The sequence below is a fragment of the Artemia franciscana genome, chromosome 9, assembly GCF_032884065.1.
Source record: "Artemia franciscana chromosome 9, ASM3288406v1, whole genome shotgun sequence".
NCBI lineage: Eukaryota > Metazoa > Arthropoda > Branchiopoda > Anostraca > Artemiidae > Artemia > Artemia franciscana.
The window spans coordinates 16,154,660-16,182,051 of record NC_088871.1 but is presented as its reverse complement, the minus strand read 5'-3'; the positions used below and the strand labels follow the sequence as shown (position 1 = coordinate 16,182,051).

The window sequence follows — 27,392 nt, the reverse complement described above, 5'->3', positions numbered from 1 at the left end:
AAATTTTGACATAACCATTTTATTTAGCATAGTTCGAAAGCCCAATAACTATCTTTTGTAGAAAACTTGACCGCTAACATACCCTGGGGAAAGGTCTTTAGGTTATAATTTTTACCAATTGTTTACGTACAGTATTTGCTGTTGAGGATTATGCATACATTTTGGGATGGGGGGGGGTGAACTTTCTACTGGAATGAATTTTCTGCTGAGACACACACACAGTCAGACACACAGACATAGAGAGAGACAAAACATGAAGGAGAAAAACGCACACAAATAACAACACGAAGTCAGACACACACACAGGCAAGCACACAGTCAGACGCACAGGCACGGAGAGAGAGAGACAAAAACACACAGAAGAAGAAACACACATACACACACGCACTCACAACCACACAAAGTAAGACACACAGGCACGCGGAGAGAGAAAAAGACACACAGGCACGGGGAGAGAGAGAGAGAGAGAGAGAGAGAGAGAGAGAGAGAGAGAGAGAGAGAGAGAGAGAGAGAGAGAGAGAGAGAGAGAGAGAGAGAAACACACACACAGAGGGAAAAATACATACACACTCACGTAACCCCACAAAGTCAGACACAGAGACAGAAACACTATCAGACACGCAGACATGGAGAGACAGAGAGAAAAACACAAAGAGGGAAAAAACACACACATAACCACAAACAACCAAACAAGTCAGGCACACCGACAAACCCACAGTCAGGCACACAGGCACGAAGAGAGAGAAAAAAACACAAAGAGGGAAAAACACACACACACACTCACGTAACCACACAAAGTTAGACATACAGACAATCACACAGTCTGACACACATGCACAGAAAGGGAGAGACAAAAACACACAGAGGGAAAAACATATACGCGCACAACCACACCAAGTCAGATACACGGGCACACACACAGTCAGACACGCAGGCACGTGTGAGAGGGAAAGAGAGAGACTTTGCTAACTAACCCAATATATTAAGATCTCCCCATTGTAACATCCCCCCACACACACAAAAAAATGCTCTAGATCCTCCTTTGCAATCACTCGGCATGGGGTATGGGGGAACTTAATTTCTTCATACCCATTACCCATTAATTGCATCGAACCATTTTTGAAATCATAAAACATAAAGACAAAATCATAAAGACTTTTTCAAAAGCCAGACTTTTTTTTCTTTTTTCGTCTTTAAATCATTTCTTTTTCTAATCTCAAAACAATGCCACTTAGTCATCCGATTTTTAAAACAGTTCGTGGTAACGAACTGCAAATAAAAATCGACCTGTGTCAATAGCAACCGAGACTCTAAAAACTAAATTTCGATGAAAATAAATACATAGAAACCATCTCCTTTTTATGCTAGTTTCTAACATACTTTTCACTAAAATCATATATAGACCTGATGAGTAACATGAAGTAACAATTTCTGACAATCGTTAAAGCCTCATGGGAAGATTAATTTCAGGTCTTTGCAAATTTATTCTCTCTCTCAACTTTCTGAAAGCAAATCCCTATAATTTCTTGAAACTTTTTGAATGATATCAATCTCTATCTTTGCAAAAAGTTTCAGAGGCTTTAATAAAAAGTTCTTTGACACTTTTCTTGGCGAAGCTAGCAGGAGGAGGAGATATCAGGCATGCTAGGGAAAGAAAGGATATTGTCAAGTAATGAAATAAGAAAATATTTGATTGAAATAGTTTTAATGAGAAAAGCAGTCACTTAGACATGGGCGGACTGCCTTTGAACCCGTGCATCTGAAACCTCTACACTTTCACTATTTTCACTTATTGCCATAGATTTTGCTTTTTCGCCCCCTGTTCGGGCCGAAAGAAAAATTGTTTATACCCTAAAAGGATAGTAAGAGGTAATAAGAAAGGATCTAAAGGAAATCAAAATTCATGAGAGCATAAGACTGAAGTTTTGAATAGATTAGGACAAAGGAGGAGCATACGCAGCTGTATTTGCGTTAGGTCGTTTTGTGCTGCAACGGTCTGTTAGTGGTCACTAAGGCCTTATTCATGGGGGGGGGGGCTGAAATGTGTGTGTGACTCACGTAAACATAACAAAGACAAATATAAACAAATTTGTAATGCGTTTTTTAAAGTTTTTTGTAAACCCCCCTCCCCCGAAACAGTCTTTTTGTGACCGCAGGAAAAAATCCTGGATATGGCCCTGGTGATCATTAGTGTGATGCTTTGAATTTTATCACTATTTATCGAGATTTCTATCTCAGATGAGGGGATAGTAATCCTCAGCATTATTCTTAAATAGCAGGTTATTTCACTTTTTTTTTTATCCATTATCGTTACAAGTTTGAACGCTTCCTTCAATCACTTAACAGGAAAGAAAAGTATCCTCTTTCAGGTCTTTGAATATAACTTTATTTCATTTCAAAAGGTTCTGTTGTGTCACGGTTCCTATTTCTATTTTTCCGGTATTTCTATCGTATTTATTATTTCAATTTAGCTTATTTTAGACGAGGGGATGTTAGTCCATTCAGCCTTATTTCTCAAACTGCAGGTTATTTGGCCCTTTTTTTTGTTCATTATCTTTGTAAGTTTGAAGACCTGTTTCAATCACTTCACAATAAAAGAAAATGTCGCTTTTCAAGTCTCTGAATGAAACTTATTTCTTTCATTTCAAAAGATTTTCTTGTGTCACAATCAAAAATTTAGAAGCAACTCTTTAAAGAAAATTACTTAGCTTTTACTTTCTTTTGGAATGAAATGTGGGTTCTATATAAATTCGTTGGCCTTTTGTGAGAATGAATTTCAGTGATAAAAAGAAGTTTTTAAATCCATCTACGAGAAGAAAAGTAAGATGTACGGTACAATTTCCCGCAATCTAACTACAAAGAACTGTCTATTGTGCAGACGATCGAAATTAAATTGAAAGCCTATGGTAATTTTCTACATGTTGGCATAATTAATTGTAATAAATATTTTAAATAAGATTGAATTTCTTGAATTGTAATTTAATAACTACTGTCCATTAGGAAGAATTAAAATTAGCCAGAAATTAAAGTTTCCATATGCGTTTGAAATAATTAAATTTAATGCAACAACTTTAAAATTCAGTGCCAAGGAAACCCATTAGAAATGGTCTTAAATTGAAACTTTCACAGAAAGTTGAAGGGGGTGTAAAAATAAGTCAAAATCAACTACATGTATCCAATTTGTCAGAAGGGTGTCCTTAAGTGTGTGTTTTTTGGGGTGTTGAATTAAATTGTATAGACGCTATATGGATCAAATTTGCCCCAAAGGGCATATCTGCAATATCTCAGTGAACGGCTAAGGGTATTAAGCTAAACCTATCAGGATATGTTGGGTGAGAAATTGAACCAAATCAAAAAGCACTATATAAATCCAAGGGTGTAAAAGAATGTATTTGTGATATATCCGGCAATGTTAAGGGAATTCAGTTAAAACAGTGATTACAGAAAGCACAGACGGTACGTGCTTCTCCCAGAAAACCATTGTTAAACCAGCGTAGAATTAGTCTGCGCACTGAGGTTCAAGTCTACCTGGCGTGAACAATCGGACAATCCTTGGTTCGAACAATCCTTCTTTATTGATGCGAAACTTGGTCAGTGAAGCGACTAAATAAAAATACACTGAAGATGTTTGAGCATACCTGTCTGCGAGTGATCGCATATCAAACGTGGATATACAACGAATATGTGGTATCAAGAAATGCGTTACCATCACGATCAAGGAGTATCGACTAAAATGGACGGCCCATATCCTACAGAGGCCACCGGAGTACTTGCCTCGCCGAATCCTTATTGCTGATCCCTTCAGATCATGGAAGAGACGCCAAGAAGGTCAGTGGAAAGGCTTGTGGAACTTGCTTAAATTATCTTGAGCCAATCGGGTGGTTCAAAAAGTTCGGTCACAGATGGACAACCCAATAGCTTCTATTTTCAAAGCAGCTGACGGCAGACCGCACTAAAAGGTCTAGTCAGTTTTCGAAGACCCTTGATGACGGGCAAGGTGAAAACGCCGTATTCCCACCACAAGTACAACTAAGTAAGTACAAGTAAGTAATGAGTTGGGATCCGATTTCAAGGAAAATCCTCATCAGAATGAAGTTCAACATTTATGAAAGCGCCAAAGCAATAATCTACAAAAACAAGAAATTTTTTCGCTATGAGCATGTATTTTTTCCAGGGGGATCTTACCAAGCCAGTAATCACAAACTATAAGCGTGACGTAAATAATGACGAAGACCACACTGCCTTTCCATAATAAAATATTCAAGTAGGTTTTGTTGGTTCACTGTCTTGGGAAAAAAGTCCTCATTATTCTCTCTTTTGTCGTTCAATCACAAACTACTTAAAAAAGAATCATAAGGAGAAAAATTAAAGATTTTTTTCAGTGCCAAAAGAGACTGTGCCACTGCAAAGTACTGATTTTGGGCATTTAGACACGCAAACTGGCATATGTGGCTAGTTTCAAATATCACGAATATCACTGAATATTCTTATGCAAAAACACATTGATAAACCTGGTCTTTTTATTTGGAACTATGTATTCAGCTATTTAGTGTAACCAGTGCCCCCTCTGTACCCCAGTTTTCTGTGCTTTTCCCGAATTTAACAGAATGAAAATTGTGTTTTCCCAAATGTGTTCCCAACTCGTGTTTTTGTAGATTGTTGCTTTGGGGCAACCAACTTTCTTATGGGTATTTAATGTTAACATTAAATACACAGGGATTTAAGACAACCAACTTTCTTATGGGTATTTAATGTTAACATTAAATACGTAGGGATTTAAGGCAACCATTTTTCTAATGGAGAAATACAGAGAAACCTTGGAAGATTCAGGGAAAGCTTCCCCTAAGTTTTCATTATGTATCTTTACTACCAAGATGGCCCAAATCCAAGCTATTTAGTTCAATCACCATACTTTGCGCTTTTTATTGTTTTGAAAGGAGTGGGGTTTTGTTATTTATAGTGATTTAGATCAGTTAAATTCAAGCATGTGTAGTGGCTATGGTAGAATGTAAATCCTGGTTTCCTTGGATTTATAGGATGATTGCATCAAAGAAAAAGCAGATTCAGGCATAATGCTAGTTAAAACTTTCCAGATTCTCATTTTAAGGGTCAGCTGTATTCTTTTATAAAGCTTAAAACAAAATAGTTTTTTTTTCTATGGACTTTCCTAAGACCTCGTAATGAAAGTCTGAGCCCTGCCACGGCTAGAGATTTTCTAGAAACACATTTGTCGTATTAAACACGTAAAAGTAGGTGAAGCCATATGTCTCTGATAGGGCTATAAGCAAAAAAAAACAGTTTTACTTAGAATGGTATTTGTTTCAGCTGAAATCTCGTCAGAATACACATTTGCTTGTACATTCAAACTGATTGTCTTGAATTCAGTAAATTATGCACCTTACTTTTTTAAATCTTGTTTTTGGTTACTCCACTAAGTCTGAGAAATTAAGACGAAGAGTTGAAACTACAAAATTAAACGAATTTGCTTCTTTTTTTCTGAAGTTTTGCCTTTTGCACAAAAGTAGGGTAAACTCTGACCACAATTACAAACAAAACACAACAATTGATCATTTTTTTCTACCCGTCTCTTTACACAGAAGAGGAAAAATGAATTTTACAAAATATCATGTTTTCTAGAAAACCCCTGTAGGACTGCAAGCTTTTTAATAATCTTAAATTATAGTATAAGCATATAACAAATTAAAAGAAAGACACACAATAGAAGCACATGCTCGCGTCAAAGTTTTCATTGCAACTGATCCCTCGTATAACTGAATCCTAAGCAACTTTACCCCTGTAATTGGACCCCTTGTATCTGAACCATTGTGCAAATGAATCTTCGTGCAACTGTACCCCTTGCAACTGAAGTCTCATGTAACTGAACCCTCGTGCAGCTGAACCCCCTTCCCCCGTCTAAATCAATTAACTGAAACTTTGTGCAGCTGAATCCCAGTGCAACTCAACCCCATCTAACTGACCCTTCGTATAACTGAACTCCCGTGCAACTGAGCCCTTGCATAACTGAACTTCCTTGCAACTGAACCCTCGGTTACTCAACCCTCGTAAAATCGAACATCATTTAACTGAAAACCTTGCAGCTGGGCCCTTTTGCAACTGAGCCCTCATTCGACTGGATCCCGTGCAACTCAGACAACGTACACTCCAACCCCATTTAACTGGACCTGCGTTCAGTAAATAAAAGCGGATTTAATGGTTTGTGACGTTCGATTTTGTTTTTTGAGACAACAAAATAGAGCTTTTTTGGTAAATGATCTCCACAGTTTGTTTTTTTCCTGACTTTAACAAACAAACAGTTACAACAAGATAGATCATCTAAAGATTCTAACTTGTTTCAACCCATGATATTGCCTCATATTTGTAGAACACTGAAAAACTAGCACTCCACTGAAAACACAAAGCATAACTCAACGAACAGAATGTCGCTCTTAGGAGCAAGAAAGTATTTAACTAGCCTTCACAAAATAAAAGACTAATTTATAAAGTGCTTTTTAATATTTCGCTAGTTATAGTATTTATAACTTTTACCCTATAATTTAAATTATCTAAAAAAACGGATATAGTACTTTAAACAAAAACAGTAAGCAAAAAAAAGTGATAGAAAACAAACTTTAATAATCAAAAAAAATCTGAATATTTTGGTTTTGCATTCGGAAGCCCTTATCTAGCTCATCGTCAGTGTTGCCAACGCATCGTAAGAAAAAGTACCGCAAAACGCTGTAAAATTGTACCACTGATTAAAAAATTGTACCGTATCTATTTTTTTTGCGTGTTGTGCTACGGGCAAGACGATTTTTTTTTGCGCTACGCACAACACAGGGACGATCGGAAAATTACATTGCAATAAAAAGAACAAAGTGTCAGATATATTTTTTCAAAAATATTTGGGAGACTTCCTTTCCCCTGCAGAGACCATTTTGGTGTCACTTTTCCAAATAGCTGCTCACCTATTTTGTACTTACCGTACAAATGGCTGTGCTGCTTCACGCTATATTATAACCGCAAGAGGCCAACAACAGGCACTTAAATAAATTTGCAAAGGAAAACTTAAAACTCTAGAAGAGAAAACAAATAAAAACTACAATTTCCTCCGCTCGCTGCGTCATGATGCCCAGTCAAATCTTATTTTACCATATTGTACCAAATTTTATAAAATGTACCAGGAAATTTGTGATTATACCAGAATGTACCTTTAGAGGTGAAATGTGCCAAAATGGTACAATTGTACCGCTGATGGCAACCCTGATCATCGCATAAAAATCTAGATCTTGTCAGAATCCAACAAACATAGGGAAATCTCATGAGATTAGCCTACTTATTTTAGCTGGTTTTGTAGATAGACGCTGCATGAACTGCGAAGCAATGATTTTTGTAGTGTCAAAATGAAAACTAGACCTACGTTGCCTGGGCAACGTGAAGTGTTGCGGCAACCTTTGTTCGGCTTTGCCGATTAAAGTGTTGCGAGAGCAACACTTTGGTTTTGTTTCTTCGCTATCGGTTAAATGCTGAAGTTGTCAAAACTATCAAAGCTTTCAAAACGGCATATTCAAAGAAGAACACAATCAGTAATCACATGATCAAATTCTTCAGCGTTGAAAAAACAACAGCAAAAGAATATCGAAAAAAGGGACTAAATTGAGTTTGCAGCCAGTTGAACTTTATCCTTTTCAATCGTAGACATCGTGACGGATGGAAACTTGGAACATTATCTTATATAATCTAGTTGGTATTATAAAGCTATCCGTAACTTTTCAGGATCAAATACCATAGATGTGCACCAATTTGCACAAATTTGTAGCCCCTCATGAACCTCCTCTAGCAGCCCATTCTTGCTTACAAGTCCCTCTTCCGTGAGAGACAAAGAATAACACAATCAGTAATCAGAAGATCAAAGGCTATTCCTCAGGGTTGAAAAAAAAAAAAAAATATTGGAAGAAGGGACTAAATTGACTTTGCAGCCAGTTGAACTTTATCCTTTGCATACCATAGGCTCTGGCTCGAGGATAAGCAAAAACCATCCTTTTTGGCCCCAGGCAAGAGTCGTACGGAGCTTTCCAAAATGTAATGTCATATTCATCAATCCGGCCCGAGGTCCACACTAACAGCCGATTATTACTTACTAGGCCCCTAAATGTCACTTTGCAGCCGGTTGAACTTTATCCTTTTCAGTCGTAGACATCGTGACGGATGGAAATTTGGAACATTATCTTATGTAATCTAGTTGGTATTATAAAGCTATCTGTAACTTTTCAGGATCAAAATACCATCAGGGACCCATAAATTTCCTGTAATGACTCGCCATCCAGGATCGTCTATTATTGGATGGCGAGTCATTACAGGAAATTTATGGGTCCCTGATTCCATAGATGTGTACCAATTTGCACAAATTTGTAGCCCCTCGTGAGCCTCCTCTAGCAACCGATTCTTACTTACAAGTCCCTCTCCCGGGATATACATCCAAGTTCACCGGAAACAAATAATAGGTACACCAACTAGCAAAAGTTCCAAACCCCTTGTCGCTGAAGTCATTGTAGCCTAACAGCCGATTATTACTTACAACTCCCCTACATGTCTTACAATCGGGAACCAAGTTGTTCTTACCATCAATTACACCAGAAACAGATAATAGGTACACCAATCAGCAAAAGTTGCAAACCCCTCATTGCCAAAGATGATTATAAGCTAATAATCGACTGTTGCTTGGAAGTCCCCTACATATCTCACAATTGGTATCGGCCTATTTTTGGTTCAAGTGTGTACCTTACCACCGACGTTGTCAACCCCTTGAAACTTTCAAACTGGTGTATGTCATGAAGGAATTTTTGTAACAAAAAATGGATGACATATACTTTGATCAGCTCATCAAGGTCTATCGATTGTCATTGAAAAAAAAATTCTATCTGTCTTAGTTCAAAAGTTGACTTTTTTGCCGGAGGCCAACTTTCTAACACCACCACTTAGAAAGGAGCAAAGGATAAGCACTAATTTCTTTAGCAATGAGAGAACTTTTAAAGTTTAAGAGGTATATCTGATACCATTTCTCTATTGCAATCCCAAGTAGAAAAAAAAAAGAATGGTAAAGTCAGCTGAAATCACGAACAGAAATGGCTAGAAACAATAGATGGCAGCACTTTCGGACCCGTGGGAAAATCGCACTTTTTTGTTTCTGTAAATTTTTCTATTTATCACTCAAAGAAGATATATTGGCTGTGGGGCTGGGGAACTACCGCATATATTTAACACTTATAGATTTTAGTCCATCTTCAATTTGAAACTGGTGCCTGCCTGCTTGCGTGCTAGAACGGAGCTTTCCACTCGAAAGCAGAAACATGGTTTGATGAAACGAAAGCTTGGCTGCACAACTTCAGATACTCCTCTCTGACATAGGCTATATAACTCCACTTCACTTCGCACACCATAGGCTCTGGCTCGAGGACAAGCAAAGACCATCCTTTTTGGCCCCAGGCAAGAGTTCTACGGAGCTTTCCAAAATGTAATGTCATATTCATCAATCCCGCCTGAGGTCCACACTTTCCGTAAAAACCGCACAGGTTAGACCCTTACCAGTTTCCAGGAATAAGCTGAGATCGGCGGCATAGGAAAAAAAAAAACAAAAAAAAACCGGGACAAAACCAAAGTGTTGCTCTCGCAACACAATAAATAGCCTCTATCATTGAAGAATTAGCCTTGTATTTGAGCGAATTGTTTTCTCTCGAAACATCAAAACTTTTTTCCCCTTACAAAGGTGACTAAAAAAGGGAATATTCCAGTGGGGGATTTTCAACACTAGTTTACGACACAAAAAAAGACATAAAAAAAAGAATTAACCAATAAATAAAGACCACTTTATCTGAGTCAGCTTTCGTCGCCACCGATAAAACCGGCTGAATTACATTTTCTAGTTATATTGTTGATTTAAGGAGGGTTGAGCTGAATACGGTTGATTTGAATGGGGGTTGATGCAGACAGGTATGGGTTAAGCAGGGGTTGCTTTGAATGAGAACTGATTTAAATTAGAGTTCAATGGCACGGAAGTAGAGTTGAATGGGGGTTAAAAATAAATAGGGACTGAGTTGCATGGGGGTTGAATTTTACAGAGGTTAAGTTGAATGAGCGTTGAGCTGAATCGGTTTGGGTTGCATAGATATTGAGTCGAGTGAGGCTAAAGTTTTATTGTGGTTCAATTGAAGGAGGGATCAGTTAGATAGGGGCTTAGTTGTACCAGTGTTCAGTTAAGCAGAAGTTGAGTTGCACAAAGGTTAAGTTTTACGGGTCCTGTTAAACGAGGGTTAATTTAACACTGAACTTTAACACTGAAGTGAAAGGACCAAGAACCAAACCTCCTAAAAATTAAGCGAATAAAGCAGTTAGAGCACGCTTTTTACTACGGAATAAAAAATAAGCGATTAGAGCATGCTTTTTATGGCACTTGGTATTAATCAAGTGACATATAGCAATCGCCAATTCTGTCGGTCTGTCTGTCGGTCTGTCGGTTTGTCGGTCCCGGTTTTGCTACTTTAGGCACTTCCAGGTAAGCTAAGACGATGCAATTTGGCAGGCGTATCAGGGACATGACCAGCTTAAATTAGAAATAGTCATTTTCCCAATTTGACCATCTGGGGGGGGGGGGAGTGGGGGGCCGGTTAATTCGTAAAAAATAGAAAAAATGAAGTATTTTTAACTTATGAGCGGGTGATGGGATCTTAATGAAATTTGATGTTTGGAATGATATTGTGTCTCAGAGCTCTTATTTTGAATCCCGACCGGATCTAATGACATTGGGGGGAGTTGGAGGGGGGGACCTAAAATCTTGGAAAACACTTAGAGTGGAGGGATCGGGATGAAACTTGATGGGAAAAATAAGCACAAGTCCCAGATACATGATTGACATAATCGAAACGGATTCGCTCTCTTTGGGGTAGTGGGGGGGGGGGTAATTCTGAAAAATTAGGCAAAATTAGGTATTTATAACTTACGAACGGGTGATCGGATCTCAATGAAATTTGATGTTTAGAAGGATATCGTGTCTTAGAGCTCTTATTTTAAAGCTTGACTGGATCTGGTGACATTGGGAGGGGGGAGCTGGGAGGGGGAAACCTAAAACTTGGAAAACACTTAGAGTGGAGGGATCGGGATGAAACTTGGTGGGAAAAATAAACACAAGTCCTAGATACATGATTGACATAAACGGAACGGATCCGCTCTCTTTGGGGTAGTTGGGTGGGTGATTTATGAAAAATTAGAGAAAATGAGGTATTTTAACTTACGAACGAGTGATCGGATCTCAATGAAATTTGATATTTATAAGGATATCATGGCTCAGAGCTCTTATTTTAAACCCGACCGGATCTGGTGACATTGGGGGGGGGGGAGTTGGGAGGGGGAAACCTAAAACTTGGAAAACACTTAGAGTGGAGGGATCGGGATGAAACTTGGTGGGAAAAATAAGCACAAGTCCTGGATACATGATTGACATAAACGGAACGGATCCGCTCTCTTTGGGGTAGTTGGGGGAGGGGTTAGTTCTGAAAAATTAGAAAAATGAGGTATTTTTAACTTACGAACGGGTGATCGGATCTCAATGAAATTTGTCTCAAAGCAATTATTTTAAATCCTGACCGGATCTGGTGACATTGGGGGAAGTTTGGGATGGGGGAACCTTAAATCATGGAAAACGCTTAGATTGGAGGGATCGGGATGAAACTTGGTGGGAAAAATAATCAGAAGTCTTACATACGTGATTTACATAATTGGAACGGATCCGCTCTATTGAGGGGGAGGAGGGGGTTGATTCTGAAAAATAAGAAAAAATGACGTATTTTTAACTTACGAAGGAGTGATCGGATCTTCATGAAACTTCATATTTAGAAGGACCTCGTAACTCAGATATCTTATTTTAAATCTCAACCGGATCAAGCGTAATTGGGGGGGGGGGCAGTTGGGGGGACCGGAAATCTTAGAAAATTCTTAAAGCGGTGAGATCAGGATGAAACTGGATGGGAAGAATAGAAACCTGTCTAAGATACGTGACTGACATAACCGGACCGGATCTGCTCTCTTTGGTGGAATTGGGGGGGGGGGGTAATTTTGAAAATTGAGGTATTTGTAACTTACGAAAGGGTGACCAGATCTTAATGAAATTTGATATTTAGAAGGATCTTGTGCTTTAAAGTTCTAATTTTAAATTCCGACCAGATCCTGTGACATTGGGGGGAGTTGGAAGGGGAAACCGGAATTTTTGGAAAACGTGAAAATTGGAGTATTTTTATCTTACGAATAGATGATCGGATCTTAATGAAATTTGATTTTTAGAAGGAATTCATGTCTCAGAAATCTTGGAAAAACACTTGGAGGGGAGGAATTGGGATGAAGCTTGGTGGATAGAATAAACAAATGTCCTTGATACGTGATTGACAGAATCGTACTGGATTCGCTCTATTTGGGGGAGTTGGGGGGAGGGGTTCAGTGATTTGGCGAGTTTGGTGCTTCTGGGCGTGCTAGGACGATGAAAACTGGTAGGCGTGTCAGGGAGCTGCACAATTTGACTTGATAAAGTCGTTTTCCCAGATTCGACCGTCTGGGGGGCTAAAGGGAGAGGGAAAATTAGAAAAAATTAGGTATTTATAACTTACGAGTGGGTGATCGGATCTTAATGAATTTTGATATTTAGAAGGACATCGTGACTCAGAGCTCTTATTTTAAATCCTGACCGGCATTAAGCCTCTTATTTTCCTTTTTAAATCAGTCTATTGATTCATAGAATTTTGTTAGAGCTCATACCATATGATCTCTTGGCTCTTAGCTCTTCTCGCCTCGTCACAAGTGCCATATGAGCTCTTAGCTCTTGTTAATACTGAAGTGCGGGGGTAAAAAATAATTAAAGAAAACCTTTAACACAGAAGTGTAGAAACCGAGAACCAAACCTCCTAGGATAATAAAATAAAATAAGAAAAAGAAAAAGAAACAAAAAATTACACTTTTTAGCACGAGATTATAGCCAAAGAGAAAAATTTAGAGCAATTTAAGTACCAAGGTCTTGGGGAAAAATCTCTTTTTTTACGCTCAAATTGGTTTGACGTCACAAAAAAAAAACAAAGCAATTAAGGCCAAAATTCTTAACACGGCAATGTAGGAAGAAAATAAAGAAATTAGAGCACGCTTTTTAATACGAAATTGTGGAGGTAAAGTAAAAATTAAAACAAAGAATTAAAGCAAACCTTTAACACTGAAGTGAAATGAATAAGAACCAAACCTCCTAAAAATTAAATGAATAAGACCAACATAAGAAAAATAAAACAAAGCAATTAAATCAAACTTTTTAGCACGAAAGTATAGCCTAAGAAAAAAAAATCAGAGCAATTTAAGCACCAAGGTTTCGGGGGAAAATCTCTTTTTTTACGCTCAAATTGATTTTGACGTCACAAAAAAAGCAATTAAGGCCAAAATTCTTAACACGGTAATGCAGGAAGAGAAAAAATAATAAAGCAGTTAGAGCACGCTTTTTAATACGGAATTGTGGAGGTAAAGTATAAATAAAACAAAAGAATTAAAGCAAACTTTTAACACTGAAGTGAAAGGAATAAGAACCAAACCTCCTAAAAATTAAATGAAAAAGACCAACATAAGAAAGGTAAAACAAAGCAAATAAATCAAACTTTTTAGCACGAAAGTATAGCCTAAGAAAAAAAAAATCAGAGCAATTTAAGCACCAGGGTTTCGGGGAAAAATCTCTTTTTTTACGCTCAAATTGGTTTGACGTCACAAAAAAAAACAAAGCAATTAAGGCCAAAATTCTTAACACGGCAATGTAGGAAGAAAATAAAGAAATTAGAGCACGCTTTTTAATACGGAATTGTGGAGGTAAAGTATAAATAAAACAAAAGAATTAAAGCAAACTTTTAACACTGAAGTGAAAGGAATAAGAACCAAACCTCCTAAAAATTAAATGAAAAAGACCAACATAAGAAAGGTAAAACAAAGCAAATAAATCAAACTTTTTAGCACGAAAGTATAGCCTAAAAAAAAAAAGAAAAAAAATCAGAGCAATTTAAGCACCAGGGTTTCGGGGAAAAATCTCTTTTTTTACGCTCAAATTGGTTTGACGTCACAAAAAAAAAAAATAAAGCAATTAAGGCCAAAATTCTTAACACGGCAATGTAGGAAGAAAATAAAGAAATTAGAGCACGCTTTTTAATACGGAATTGTGGAGGTAAAGTATAAATAGAACAAAAGAATTAAAGCAAACTTTTAACACTGAAGTGAAAGGAATAAGAACCAAACCTCCTAAAAATTAAATGAAAAAGACCAACATAAGAAAGGTAAAACAAAGCAAATAAATCAAACTTTTTAGCACGAAAGTATAGCTTAAAAAAAAAAAAAAATCAGAGCAATTTAAGCACCAAGGATTCGGGGAAAAATCTCTTTTTTTACGCTCAAATTGATTTTGACGTCCCAAAAAAGCAATTAAGGCCAAAATTCTTAACACGGTAATGCAGGGAGAGAAAAAATAATAAAGCAATTAGAGCACGCATTTTAATACGGAATTGTGGAGGTAAAGTATAAATAAAAACAAAAGAATTAAAGCAAACCTTTAAAACTGAAGTAAAAGGACCAAGAATGAAACCCCCTAAGAATTAAATAAATAAGACCAATATAAAAAAAGAAAACAAAGCGAATAAATTAAACTTTTTAGCATGAAATTATAGCCAAGAAAAAAAAAGTCAGAACAATTGAAGCTCCAAGGTTTTGGGGTGAAATCTCTTTTTTTTACGCTTCAATTGATTTTGACATCCCAAAAAAAGCAACGAAGGCCAAACTTCTTAACACGGTAATGCAGGGAGAAAAAATTATAAAGCAATTACAGCTCGTTTTTGAATACGGAAATGTGGGGTAAAGTAAAAATAAAAAAATAAAAAAAACCTTTTACACTGAAATTTAGGAACCAAAAACTAAACCTTCTCCAAAAAAACAAAATAAGAAAAAGAAAACAAATTGAATATATTACTCTTTTTAAAGCGTAAATTCGCTTACTTGTAATCCACATGTAAATCCACTTTAAAGCGAAAATGTACCCTAAGAAAAAAAGACAGCGCAATTTAAGCACTGAGGGGGTGGGGAAAAATCAATTTTTTTTCTCTTCGGTCAAATTATCTATACTTCTTCATTTGGTGTTTATTATGCGGTCACTTTTTTGTTACTTCAGTTTTGCACCCTAGCATAAACGATTCTTTTCAGTTTTAGCTACAGAAATAGCTACTATTTGTGATTGGGAAGTTACCAAGGGACAGCCAAAAAATAACTTCAATTTAAGCAGCTATCTGTGCTGCTGAAGGATTTTATAATTTATATGAGATGCTGGAGAAGCAGAACTAGTAGCTTTGCATGAAAGTGGATTACAGTAAGCGAATTTACATGTTAGAATTGCCAAGTGACTTCAATTGTCTTTAATTGAAGTGAGAAGAGAAGTGAATTGGCCGGAAATCTAGGGGAAAATTCTCCCCTGTAAAGTTTATTTCATTTAGGAAAACTATTTACACCAAAGGACTTAAATTCTTAATTATTCATTGAACTCGTCGGAAACTAAAGTTTTAGTTCGAGCGAAGAGACTGCGGACTGTCGTTAGTTTTCAATGGGATTTTACCAACCGATCTGTATGGAAAATAAGCTTATCTGTAACCAACTGCATACAGTTGCAAAAAAGAAGAAGAATGAATTCTCTAATCGGCACTCAATACTTTCTCATTTAATCATTATTGTCAGAGCTGGAACTCAGACAATAAAATGTTTTTATGATAAACTGAATATTTGCCAATTATACGATATAGGTTAACTAGTGTCGCATCCCGATATCAATAATATTGACCATATTTCATTCCTGGCATCAGATTTGAATCAGAATTAGCAAAGCCCTGGATTTGCATTTGTTGTTGTTTTTTCTATTTTCAGACTTTTCATGATCTCTATCAAAAATAGTACTTCTATTATTGCACGCGCGGCTTTGCTATCACCCTCTCCACATATTCTTTGAAAAGTTCTTTTATATAAATTGATTGCGCAATTGCCAAAAATGTGAGTAAGAATCAAATACTCGTCGACAAAAAATTATACTGTTAAGAAACTTGAACATATTTGGTCCATCTGTTTCAACCCAAATATAATTGTGTCCTTCCAATTAGTGGCAATTGCAATTAGAGCGCAAACTACGGGAGAGCAAACTATTTGATCTGACAGTCGCTTTCTTGAGTAAATTTCTCTCTCAACGGTTTTTGAAAACAGATGACCGTATTAGTAACCTTTATCTGAGAAGGTACTATCGCCTCCTTTCTATATTGTTTAACTTTTTTTATTTTTCTGAGCACCTAAATCAGCGATCTGCACCCATATTTTAGATATGTTTAAATTTCTTAGTTGGCTAAATGGGCAAAGTGATGTACTGGCTTTATATTCAAAAGAATCCTGCACTGGTTACTGGGCCCAACTTTAGTTTTGCCATACAGCTGCTTACCACTAGGCTACATACATGTATTAATTTATAGTAAACTACAGTCATCCTGTGTTTCAGCTTGCTCGTTGCACTTTTTCTTTCATGCCCACTAAAGGTCTGGCAATGGGGACGAAGCAGGTGAAACCGGTTATGTAAGTCTGCTTCTCTCAATTGATTGGTTGTTTAACATCATTTCCATCACTGTTTGTAGATGCGTGATGGTTGTTTACCTGCTCATGTAGTTGTTACGGCTTTTCTCTGTTATCTTATGTCTATTCAGGTAATAAGTCTATGGTTGCTGCTGAGGTTCAATCGGAATAGGGCTGCTTGTTGGATATTAGATCAAAAAGATATTGTTAGCCTCTTCCCAGGGTCTCTTCGATTCTCATAATGGGGTTGAGACAGGCTTATTACGATAAAGATCGAATTAACTAAAAAGGAAGAAAAGAAGCAAGGTGTCAAAAACATATTATGGCACATGATTCATTTCCTATCAGAGCTGGCAACATATAGAAACAATAAGCTTACTAACCTGAGAAGTTGTACAATAAAATTCATTCTGAATTTATATGAAAAATTTATTACCCCTAGAATAAAGAAAGAAGTATGTACAAAATTCTCAAGTAAAAAACAGTAAGCCCAGCTATTTTTTTATTTTGTCTTTTATCCCACTTTGAATCTTAGTAAACTGGACTTTTTTTGTCACTTCATATCAGGGGAGAATCCAGGGTGATGGGTGGGTTATAACAGGGACACACCTCCTCCCCCCTGAAAATTGGCAAATTTGGTATGTAGGCTCGACCTTTTTATAGATCTTGAGCAATACAAAAGGGTAAAATACGCTGTAAATCTTATTGTGATAAGGATGAAAACGGAGAGATTTATTCATTTTATAAAATGAAATTTAAAACAAATTGTCTTAAAAGCTAACCAAACTCATTGGGAGTTCTTATCCCATTGGTATAGAGTAATGGATGCACAACTTGTAGGTAATGTGTGATGGTCTCCTCACGATAATTTTTATTTTGTGTAAATGGAGTTGGGAAAATGCCAGGGTGCTGCCATATAAGCCACGTGCTGTTATAACCTCAGGCTCCTGAGATCAATCATTTGAGTCACGCGTGTGTTTCTTTTTCAGTGTTTATGTAGAAGTTTAGGCCCCTGTTTGATAATTAGTCGTCCATCATGTTAAAACTGAAACCAACAATTATAAACTTTTACGAAAAGAAAAAGTTGGTTGATAGCAGGCCTTGATTGGTTGATACGAACCTTACTTGGAATGTGAAGCATTTAAAATACTTAAGGAGGCAAGGTTATGATGGAGCTTCATCTATGAGCGGCCAATTTCAAGCTAATGCTGCTATTCTCCGTGAAATTTATCTCCATGCAGTCGATGTTCACTGTGCAAGTCACTCCTTAAATATAGCCCTATGGCATTTGTACAACATGTCTGTCATGAGAATTTTCTAGGAACTTTGAAAGAAGTAGTTAATTTCAACAGAATTTCATCTAAACGCTCTGCAATTTTCAAACAAATTGTTCAGGAAAGTAATCTTATCACAGGGACAACAAGAATGAGGTTGAACAAATTTAGTGAGACTAGATGGGTGGAGCACTTAAAAGCAATCATTTTTTTTTAAAGAGATGTTCATTATTATCTGTAAGGCTATGAGGGAAATTCAAGAGCATCCTGATTCAGATTATGAATCTTCAAGTTAAGCTTATTCTTTGCTATCTGCTATTGAGAGATGCTGTTTGGTTGTAGCTATGGTTATTGTTCGTAAAGTTTTTAGTCTGTCACACAATCTGTCGACACCTTGCAATCAGAAACTATAGATCTCGTACACTTTCTCAAACGCGCTGACGATCTTAAGACAAAACCTAGAGACATGAGAGAGAGGAGTGAAGCTGTGTTTCATCCAATTTTAACTGAAGGGACTGAACTGTGTGAAGATTATGAAATCCACATTAGAGTGCCCTGATGAGCTACAAAACAAACGTATAGGAATTTTATGCAACAGCGTCAGAGGATCCTGAAACGTATTACCAACCTTCTGTCTCTATCCCATTACTACTACACATTACTACAGAACTACTTTCTGCAGCAGCTGCATCAGCGACTCCTTGGTCACAGACAGTTGCTAGAGTCACTATAATACCTACTTCCTCAGCACTGTATCTCCCTCGGCAAAGATAAAACAAAGGATATGTCGGATACTCTGACTAATTTTTGGTATCTTGATGTAGACTCCTATAGGGAAGCTTATAAGCTGAGTTAGCTCTGTGAAGGAGAATCTACATACACACGAGACACGTGGCTCCAGACTATTTCAGAACGTGCATAAAAGAATTTGATAAGAACATTTTCCCCACTCTACATCGATTTTTGAAGATTGGTACATCCGTCACTTCCATCCAGTAATTTCCGTCACTTACATCCGTTAATTTCACTACGTTAATTTCAATTACATCCGGTAATTTCTGTCACTACGACTATGTGCAAGCGTTCTTTTTCTACCCTAAGAAGAATGAAATCTTGTACCAGGAGTGCCTTGGGGTCAGGAACGGCTTAATAGATTGGCCTTATTATCCATACACAGGGATGTTCCAATCAAGGCAGAAGACATTTTGGAGAAACTAGGCAACAATGAAAAAAAAGGTGGCTTGATTTTATTTTATAATTACATATTGACAGTGTTGTCTCAATAAAGAATGCACCTTATATTTTAAAAATTTATTGCTCCTTTCTAACCAGTACTACCGTCCCTCAGTTAAAATATCTACCCCCCTTCAAAATATATAACTTATTATCCATACACAGGAATGTTCCAATCAAGGCAGAAGACATTTTGGAGAAATTAAATAAAAAAAAAAACTAATTTTTTTAGCTGAAAGTAAGGAGCGACATTAAAACTTAAAACGAACAGAAATTACTCCGTATATGAAATGGGTTGTCCCCTCCGCAATCCCTCGCTCTTTACGCTAAAGCTTTTAATTGTTTTAAAAAGTAGAATTGTGGCAAGAGTCAAACTTTAGCGTAAAGAGCGAGGGATTGCGGAGGGGACAACCCATTTCATATACGGAGTAATTTCTGTTCGTTTTAAGTTTTAATGTCGCTCCTTTCTTTCAGCTAAAAAAATTAGTTTTTTTAATTTAATTTCTGAACGTTTTTGAGTTAATGCATGTTTGGTTTTGGCTCTCTGCACATAAATTATTAAAATGAAATTTGTATATTAATTCTTTTTTTGGCTAAATGGCTTTCTCTTAGTTTTGATCAGACGATTTTGAGAAATAAGGGGTGGAGAAGGAGGTCTAGTTGCCCTCCAATTTTTCGGTTACTTAAGAAGGCAACTAGAACTTTTAATTTTTAACGAACGTTTTTATTAGTAAAAAATATACGTAACTTAAGAATTAACTTACGTAACAAACTTTCATAACCTTATATTTTTATTATGTATACGATGGGGTTTGTACCCTCGTTAATACCTCGCTCTTTACGCTAAATCGTAAGTTTTGCCCCAATTCTTTAAGAATGACCCCTGAATCAGAAAGGCCGTAGAATAAATAGTTGAAATTACTAAAAATACTTTAGCATAAAGAGCGAGGTATTTATCTCCTCCTAAATACCTCGCTCTTTATGCTAAAGTATTTTTATAACCCCTCATATGCGTAGCGCCCTTTTCATTGAATTTTTCTTCCCCAATGACAGATTCCTCCAAGGAAAGATCCTCCAACAAAGCCCCCTCTCCTCAGCCCCACCCCCAAACAAAATAAATTCCCCCTGAAAACGTCTGTGCACTTCCCAATAACCATTACTATATGTAAACACTGGTCAAAGTTTGTAACTTGCAGCCCCTCCCCCAGGGATTGTGGGGAGTAAGTCATCCCCGAAGACATAGTTATTATGGTTTTCGACTATGTTCAACAAAATGGCTATCTAAAAATTTTGATCCGTTGACTTTGGGAAAAATATGAGCGTGGGATGGGGCCTAGATGCCCTCCAATTTTTTGGTCACTTAAAAAGGGCACTAGAACTTTTCATTTCTGTTAGAATGAGTCCTCTTGCGACATTCTAGGACCACTTGGTCGATACGATGACCCCTGGGAAAAAGAAAAAAAAAACAAAACAAACAAACAAATAAACACGCATCCGTGATTTGTCTTCTGGCAAAAAATACAAAATTCGACATTTTTGTAGATAGGAGCTTGAAACTTCTACAGTAGGGTTCTCTGATACGCTGAATCTGATGGTGTCATTTTCGTTAAGATCCTATGACTTTTAGGGGGTGTTTCCCCCTATTTTCTTAAATAAGGCAAATTTTCTCAGGCTCGTAACTTTTGATGGGTAAGACTAAACTTGATGAACCTTATATATTTAAAATCAGCATTAAAATGCGATTCTTTTGATGTAGCTATTGATATCAAAATTCAATTTTTTAGAGTTTTGGTTACTATTGAGCCGGGTCGCTCCTTACTACAGTTCGTTACCACGAACTGTTTGACTAGCCCACAATGAAAAAAAGCAGCTTGATTTTATTTTATAATTACATATTTACAGTGTTGTCTCAATAAAGAATGCACCTTATATTTTAAAAATTTATTGCTCCTTTTTAACCAGTACTACCGTCCCTCAGTTAAAATATCTACCCCCCCCCCCTTCAAAATATATCACTGGGCTCGCTCCTGCTTCATATGTAAACTTTAAGTAGATTCTTGTTGTTTTTTATGGATTATCAGATTTTTAAAACCATCAGATTTCTTGTCAAAAAGGGCTGTTTCTGAACTTTCAAATAGAAAACACTATCTTTAATACAAGTTAAGTGAGCTGTAGAAAGGCTTGCAAGCACAGGAGGGGTGTCAAGGACCCAGGCTCTCTCAGAATCTCATAGTATTTTAAAAGTTTGTCCATATTTTCTCTACACAATTCTTTGTGTAAAAAACTTTTATGATGTCTGTCGGGGCAAAAAGTGGGATGACAATCAGTTATAGTTCCTTAGGCCAGTTATGACAATCAATGGATAATATTGTTGCGATAGCTAAAGTATAATAGTACCTACGGTCCACAATATAAATTTTATCAGTACTTTTTATACTGAGAAATTGTTTTTAAAAATAATTAGCCTAAAATTATTTTTTCTTTTTTAACAGTTTTGCAGCCTAAATGAAATAACCCTTGGGAAAAATAACCTACCAACTCCTGTCTATTCATTTTGAAGGTAATATTTTTTTTCTTTTAAAAAAAAAGTTTTCATGTTATTTTGTTATTAAAATTTGTTTAAATTTGCAAGTACTTTAATGCTGTTTTTCACCTCATTCTATGACATTGTTTAAGATCATAAAATACGTATTTAAATAAAAAAAATAAATATAATAATAGTATTCTTTTTGTAGGTTCTATAGCCAGTAAGGCTTGAAATTAGACTAATAGACCAACAATATACCATAGGTGTGAGATGTATTCATTTATATCAAATTTAGCTGCTTTATACCAAATGTACTGTTAAATTCTAATTTTGCAACATAACTTTCTGAAATTCCGTCAAAATTTAGAACTGCTCAAACGTATAGGCAGATTTGTGTATTTTAAAAGATTTTATTTGAGACATATGGTATATGAATATATGTGCTTGAAAAACTCGTATTTTTCATTTAAATATAGGCTATACCATCTCATCAAAAATACCCTAAAATGTCGCCAATGAGTCCTCTTTAATGAACCAACTCAAAAAATATTTTCTTTGCAGACACATATAAAGAATGGGACTTGATCAGCGCTATAACTGTGCCATTTGTCGACCCTACTACCCAGTATATGGAAACAGGTCTGGATGCATTCCCTGCTTTCGGGTTTTCAATAGGAGCAGACTTAAAATTTCCATATCGCTTATTCATTCCGGATACTTTACCTAGGTATGTAGTTTCTTTCTCTTTCAAAGGTTCAATAATTTAAAGAGGAAAAGTGGCTTTCTGTTCATTCATAGACTATAACTTTGTTGGGTGTAATAGAAAAATTGAGGTTTACATGAGAGAAATGATAAAGAAACAATTTAACTAGGTTTCGGCATGCAGAATGTACTTAAAAAATTTTTTTTACACCATCCAGATAAGGCTGTGAAACCTTGTGCTAGATGATGTCAATTCTCATAGTCATGCTTCAGGGTTGCCATCAATTCAACTAAAGTATACTAAACTTATGTTAAGAAAGCAATCGTCCTTTTTTTACGGGCGGGGGGAGTGTTGATTATATAATAAGCTTCGCTTTGGCAAAGTTCTTATATTCTGCGTTATAGGCTGAATTGCTTACATACTTCTTAAACATGACTAGTTTTTTTCAGAGCTCAAATGTTCTAAAATAACAAATAGAAATATAAAATTGCAACTTTGAGAGAAATAATGCTAATTTCGACAACATAAATGCAGGTTATTTTCCGTTTTTTCTAGGAAGACTCAGTTATCAATTCTCTAAATTGCATATACAGTTTTTGTAATGCTGCACTATAAGATTTTTCAGACACTTTAAAACTTCAAAGGTAATATTTTACTTTTCTTTAATATATAATGCGTCCGAACCACGTATGATATAAACTAGCAAGATCGATCCTGAGGTAAACAAGTTTTACAGAGGGTAAGTTAAGGTAAGTCTGGAGGGTAAGTCATGTTGCGATCGAACTACAGAGGAATAGAAATGTATCAACTATCAATCCCAACTTAGAGCGTTACCACATGAGCTTCGAACATAGGTAATAACCCCAACTGAAAATTGGGTTAATGGAATGAAATTTAACTATAGCTGAAAAGATTACAGGTGAAATCTTAATCTTTAGTATGGTAAGGAAAAACTTTCCAGAATGAAGGTTAAAAGACCGAGATAAAAGATTGAAAAAATTGTCTCTCTCGATGACGATGGTTATTCTTATATTTTTTCTTTTTTCTTTGAGATGTAATATGTACTAACTAGCTAAAGAATATGTGAGAAGAAAGTCATAGAAGAGAAAAAAAAGTTGAAATGCTCTTTTGTCAGTACTGGAAAAAAAATAATGCCCTCGTCTTCTGAACAATTATTGTAAGTCTCCTCATTACCTCCCCCTCCAAATAAAACAATTCTTGATATTTACTAACTTTATTCCCCAGTTTTGAGACAATGCCAGCCAGCACGTCTCTTGTTATTATCAAAAACAAACCAAGATTTCACCTTAGGGTATTATATGGATGGAAGGGGCTTTATGGTTTTGCTAACTAGTTCTTGACAACGAACTAAAAACGGATATTTTGAAATCAATTAATATATCCAGATAATCGGCTTTTTATGCTGATTTCAAATACACTAAGTATTTGATTTAAAATAATGCACCAAGTCTTAAAGTTACCCATCAAAAATTAGGAGCCTCAGAAAATTTCCCTGATTTCTGAAAAAGAGGAAAAACATACCTAAAAAGGCAAATGATCTTGTGAAAGTCACACCATAGGATTTAATCTATCAGGGAACCCTAATGTACAGGTTGCAAGCTCATATATACAGAAATGTAGAACTATATTTCTAGAGGAAGATCACGGATGCGTGTTTATTTGTAATTTTTCAGGGTGATCTTATTAACCCATTAACCAATGGTCCTAGAAAATTAAGAAGGCTCATTTTAACATAAACCAAAAGTTCTATAGCCCTTTTTATGTATCCAAAAAGATTTTGAGACATGAAAGTGGTACTTCTGCCATTTTGTGCCCCAAAACTTAGTGGTACATAGATTGGAACTTTTCAGATGGCCAACCGATTTAAGATCATCGAAAACCTGTATGCAGAACTTCACGGCTTCAAAGACAGTAATGCCGCATGGCGGTGCATTCCTTAATGAGCAATTAATATAGACATTTATTTGTAAGCTTCATTTAGCTAGTCACTTGCTATTTGCTAAAATTGAGGAGGGCTGCTAAAAATACATTTTATAAGGTAATTGTGAAGGTTGGACAAAATAAAAACTGAACAGGGAGAAAAGGGGAAAATATAGTAAAATTATAATAGCAAAATAGATTTGTAAAAATCCAGTACAAAATCCAGTGAATAGCGAAGAGTGTAAAAACCGAGATTATCACTAGTCTATTTGACACTAGTTTAGTCTGTTTGAGGTACAGTGCCAAAATGCTATTTTGCGCTATCTTTCGATGGCTTGTGTTGGGCCTGCTACTGACGATTGCCAAGCGTAAAATTGAAATAATACCACTGTCATGCCTAAATGTTGTTTCTGTCATTTCTAAACTTTTAGATGAATTGCCGAAAGCCGTTTGGTAATCTGTCCTCAAAGGGAGGATCAACAGGGTCATATCGACCAGGAAGACCAGAGCGTGATATGAACATACATTGCCCTGTTGATCTTCTGCTAACCAGGACAGTGCTTAAAATCAGTTTCGCAATTATCTCAGAAATGTGAAAATGCAAAATGCAACCTTTATATATGACAGTGGCGATGCCCAAATTTCTTTTGGTTTTTATCTCTCTGTTTGTGTTATCTAGAGGTTGTATGGTTTTTGCATCCACCTTTTTTCTTAGTACTAAAAGTGAGTGTGCTCCCCCTGAAGACTCTAAAGCTCAGTAATTGCTACTAATGATCATTTCCCATTTCTAAACATATATTATTGCCAATTACATCAGCTGACTTATTCAATACCGGGCAACAATTGGATTGCATTTATGTGGAATGGAAGTTGCTATAATCAATCTAAGAAGTAGGGCTGTTTCTAATCAATCAAATTTTCTTATAAGGAAGTTTCCAGGGAAAATAATGTTTCCCTACTAGAAACCTTATTAGAATGCTCAGAAATTGCCTTCGTCAATATTAATGAAAATTGATGAATTGTGAATGAGTCTGTAAGCTGTGAAAATGCTCCCTGAATAAAATTCAGTATTTTATTGTTAATTTTTTTGCCAGCATTCTTTCCTTTGTTTTTGTTGAAGCTTAAATAAAAACAAAACAAGTTTTTTAGCTGAAAGTAAGGAGCGACATTAAAGCTTAAAACGAACAGAAACTATTCTGTATATAAAAGGGGCTGTCCCCTCCTCAACGCTAAAGTTTGACTCTTTGTTACAACTCTACTTTTTAACACAATAAAAACTTTAGTATAAAGAGCGGGGCGTTGAGGAGGGGGCAGCCCCTTTCACATACAGAATAATTGCTGTTCGTTTTAAGTTTTATTGTCGCTCCTTACTTACAGTTAAAAAATTTTTTTTATTATTTAACTTCTGAACATTTTTGAATTAATGCAGGTTTTGAATTCGGCTAACCATACATGAATGATTAAAACGAAATTTGCATATCAATTTTACTTTTTTAGACTAATAATAACCTTATAATAACCAAAGTTTGATTTTTGTATCAGTTGTTTAAGAATGACTCCTTAATCATAAAGGCTATTTAATTAGAATAATAGCCCATTTTAAAAGTAAAAAAAACTTTAGGGTAAGAGCGAGCTACTGAGGAGAGGCAATTCATCTCATATAAGTAAAATTTTCTGTTTGTTTTAAGTTTTAATGTTGCTTCTTACATTCAGTTGAAAAAACTTGTTTTTTATTCAATTGCTGATCGTTTTTTAATAATGTCGGGAAATCCAGCTCCCCTCCATGGAAAATTCCCTTTACCCACGAGAAATTTCTCCATAGAAAGATTCTCCCACGTAACTTAAATTAGCGATATTTGCAGAACTAATTTTGTAAGACATAGTAACAAAGCGGCCAAAGAGGTCGAAACTATTTTTATGAAAATGAGAGTCACAAGTTGAGCAATTCTCAAATGACTGAATTGAGACTCAATTTAACTGAAGTTAAAAAAACTAGTTTTTTAACTGAAAGTAAGGAGCGACATTAAAACTTAAAACGCACAGAAATTACTCCGTGTATGAAAGAGGCTGTTCCCTTCTCAACGCCCCGCTCTTTACGCTAAAGTTTGACTCTTTCTCTCAATTCTACTTTATTAAACAGTAAAAAACTTTACTGTTTGAGCCGGAGCCGGGTCGCTCCTTACTACAGTTCGTTACCACGAACTGTTTGATAAAAATCATGGTTATGAAGCTGCTTAAGGTAAAATTAAATGCTAAGATTGGAAGGAAAATAACACAAACAAATTATTGCTTATATCGGCCATTACTTTACAAAATTCGAACTTTAGCGTAAAGAGTGAGGTATTGACGAGGGGATGAACTTCCCCATATACGTAATATGAGGGAGTTTGCGCCTCGTGAATACCTTGCTCTTTACGCTAAAATTCGAATTATGTTCCAATTCTTTAAGAATGACCCCTGAATCACAAAGGCCGTTTAATTAGAATAAATAACCCTTTTGAAATTACTAACAATGCTTTAGCGTGAACAGCGAGGTATTGACGAGGGGACGAAGCCCCTCATATACGTAATAATTTCTGTTCGTTTTAAGTTTTAATGTTACTCCTTACTTTTAGTTGAAAAAACTTGTTTTTTAGTTTAATTTCTAATCATTTTTTCAAAGAATGCCGGGATATCCCGCACCCCCTTCATAGAAATTATCTTCGCCCTTGAAAAATTCCTCCATTTGAAAGATCCTCCCACATGACGCAATCTTCCCACCAGAAAAAATCCCTCTGAAAACGTCTGTATACTTACCATAATAAATAGTATATGTAAACAATGGGCAAAGTTCATAAATTGCAGCCCTTCTCACTGGGACTGTGGGGGATTTATTCGTCCCCGAAAACATAGTTATCAGATATTTCGGCTATGCTGAACAAAATGGCCATGTGAAAATTTTGATCCGGTGACTTTGAGAAAAAATGAGCGTGGGAGGGGCCTTTTTGTCCTCAAATTTTTTGGTGACTTGAAAAGGGCATTAGAACTTTTAATTTCCTTTCGAAAGAGCCCTGTCACAAAATAC

The 27,392-nt window shown here is 36.1% G+C and overlaps 1 protein-coding gene across 13 annotated transcripts in view; it reads left to right on the top strand.

The window, feature by feature from the left end:
- Nucleotides 1–27,392, top strand: part of LOC136031053 (collagen alpha-1(XVIII) chain-like) — a 442,617-nt gene that overhangs the window by 99,328 nt on the left and 315,897 nt on the right. For all 13 annotated transcript variants that reach the window (XM_065710278.1, XM_065710277.1, XM_065710270.1 and 10 more), the window contains one exon: nt 22,246–22,411. In XM_065710278.1, coding sequence (XP_065566350.1) covers nt 22,246–22,411 — 166 coding nt within the window. The remainder of the gene's footprint in view (nt 1–22,245; nt 22,412–27,392) is intronic.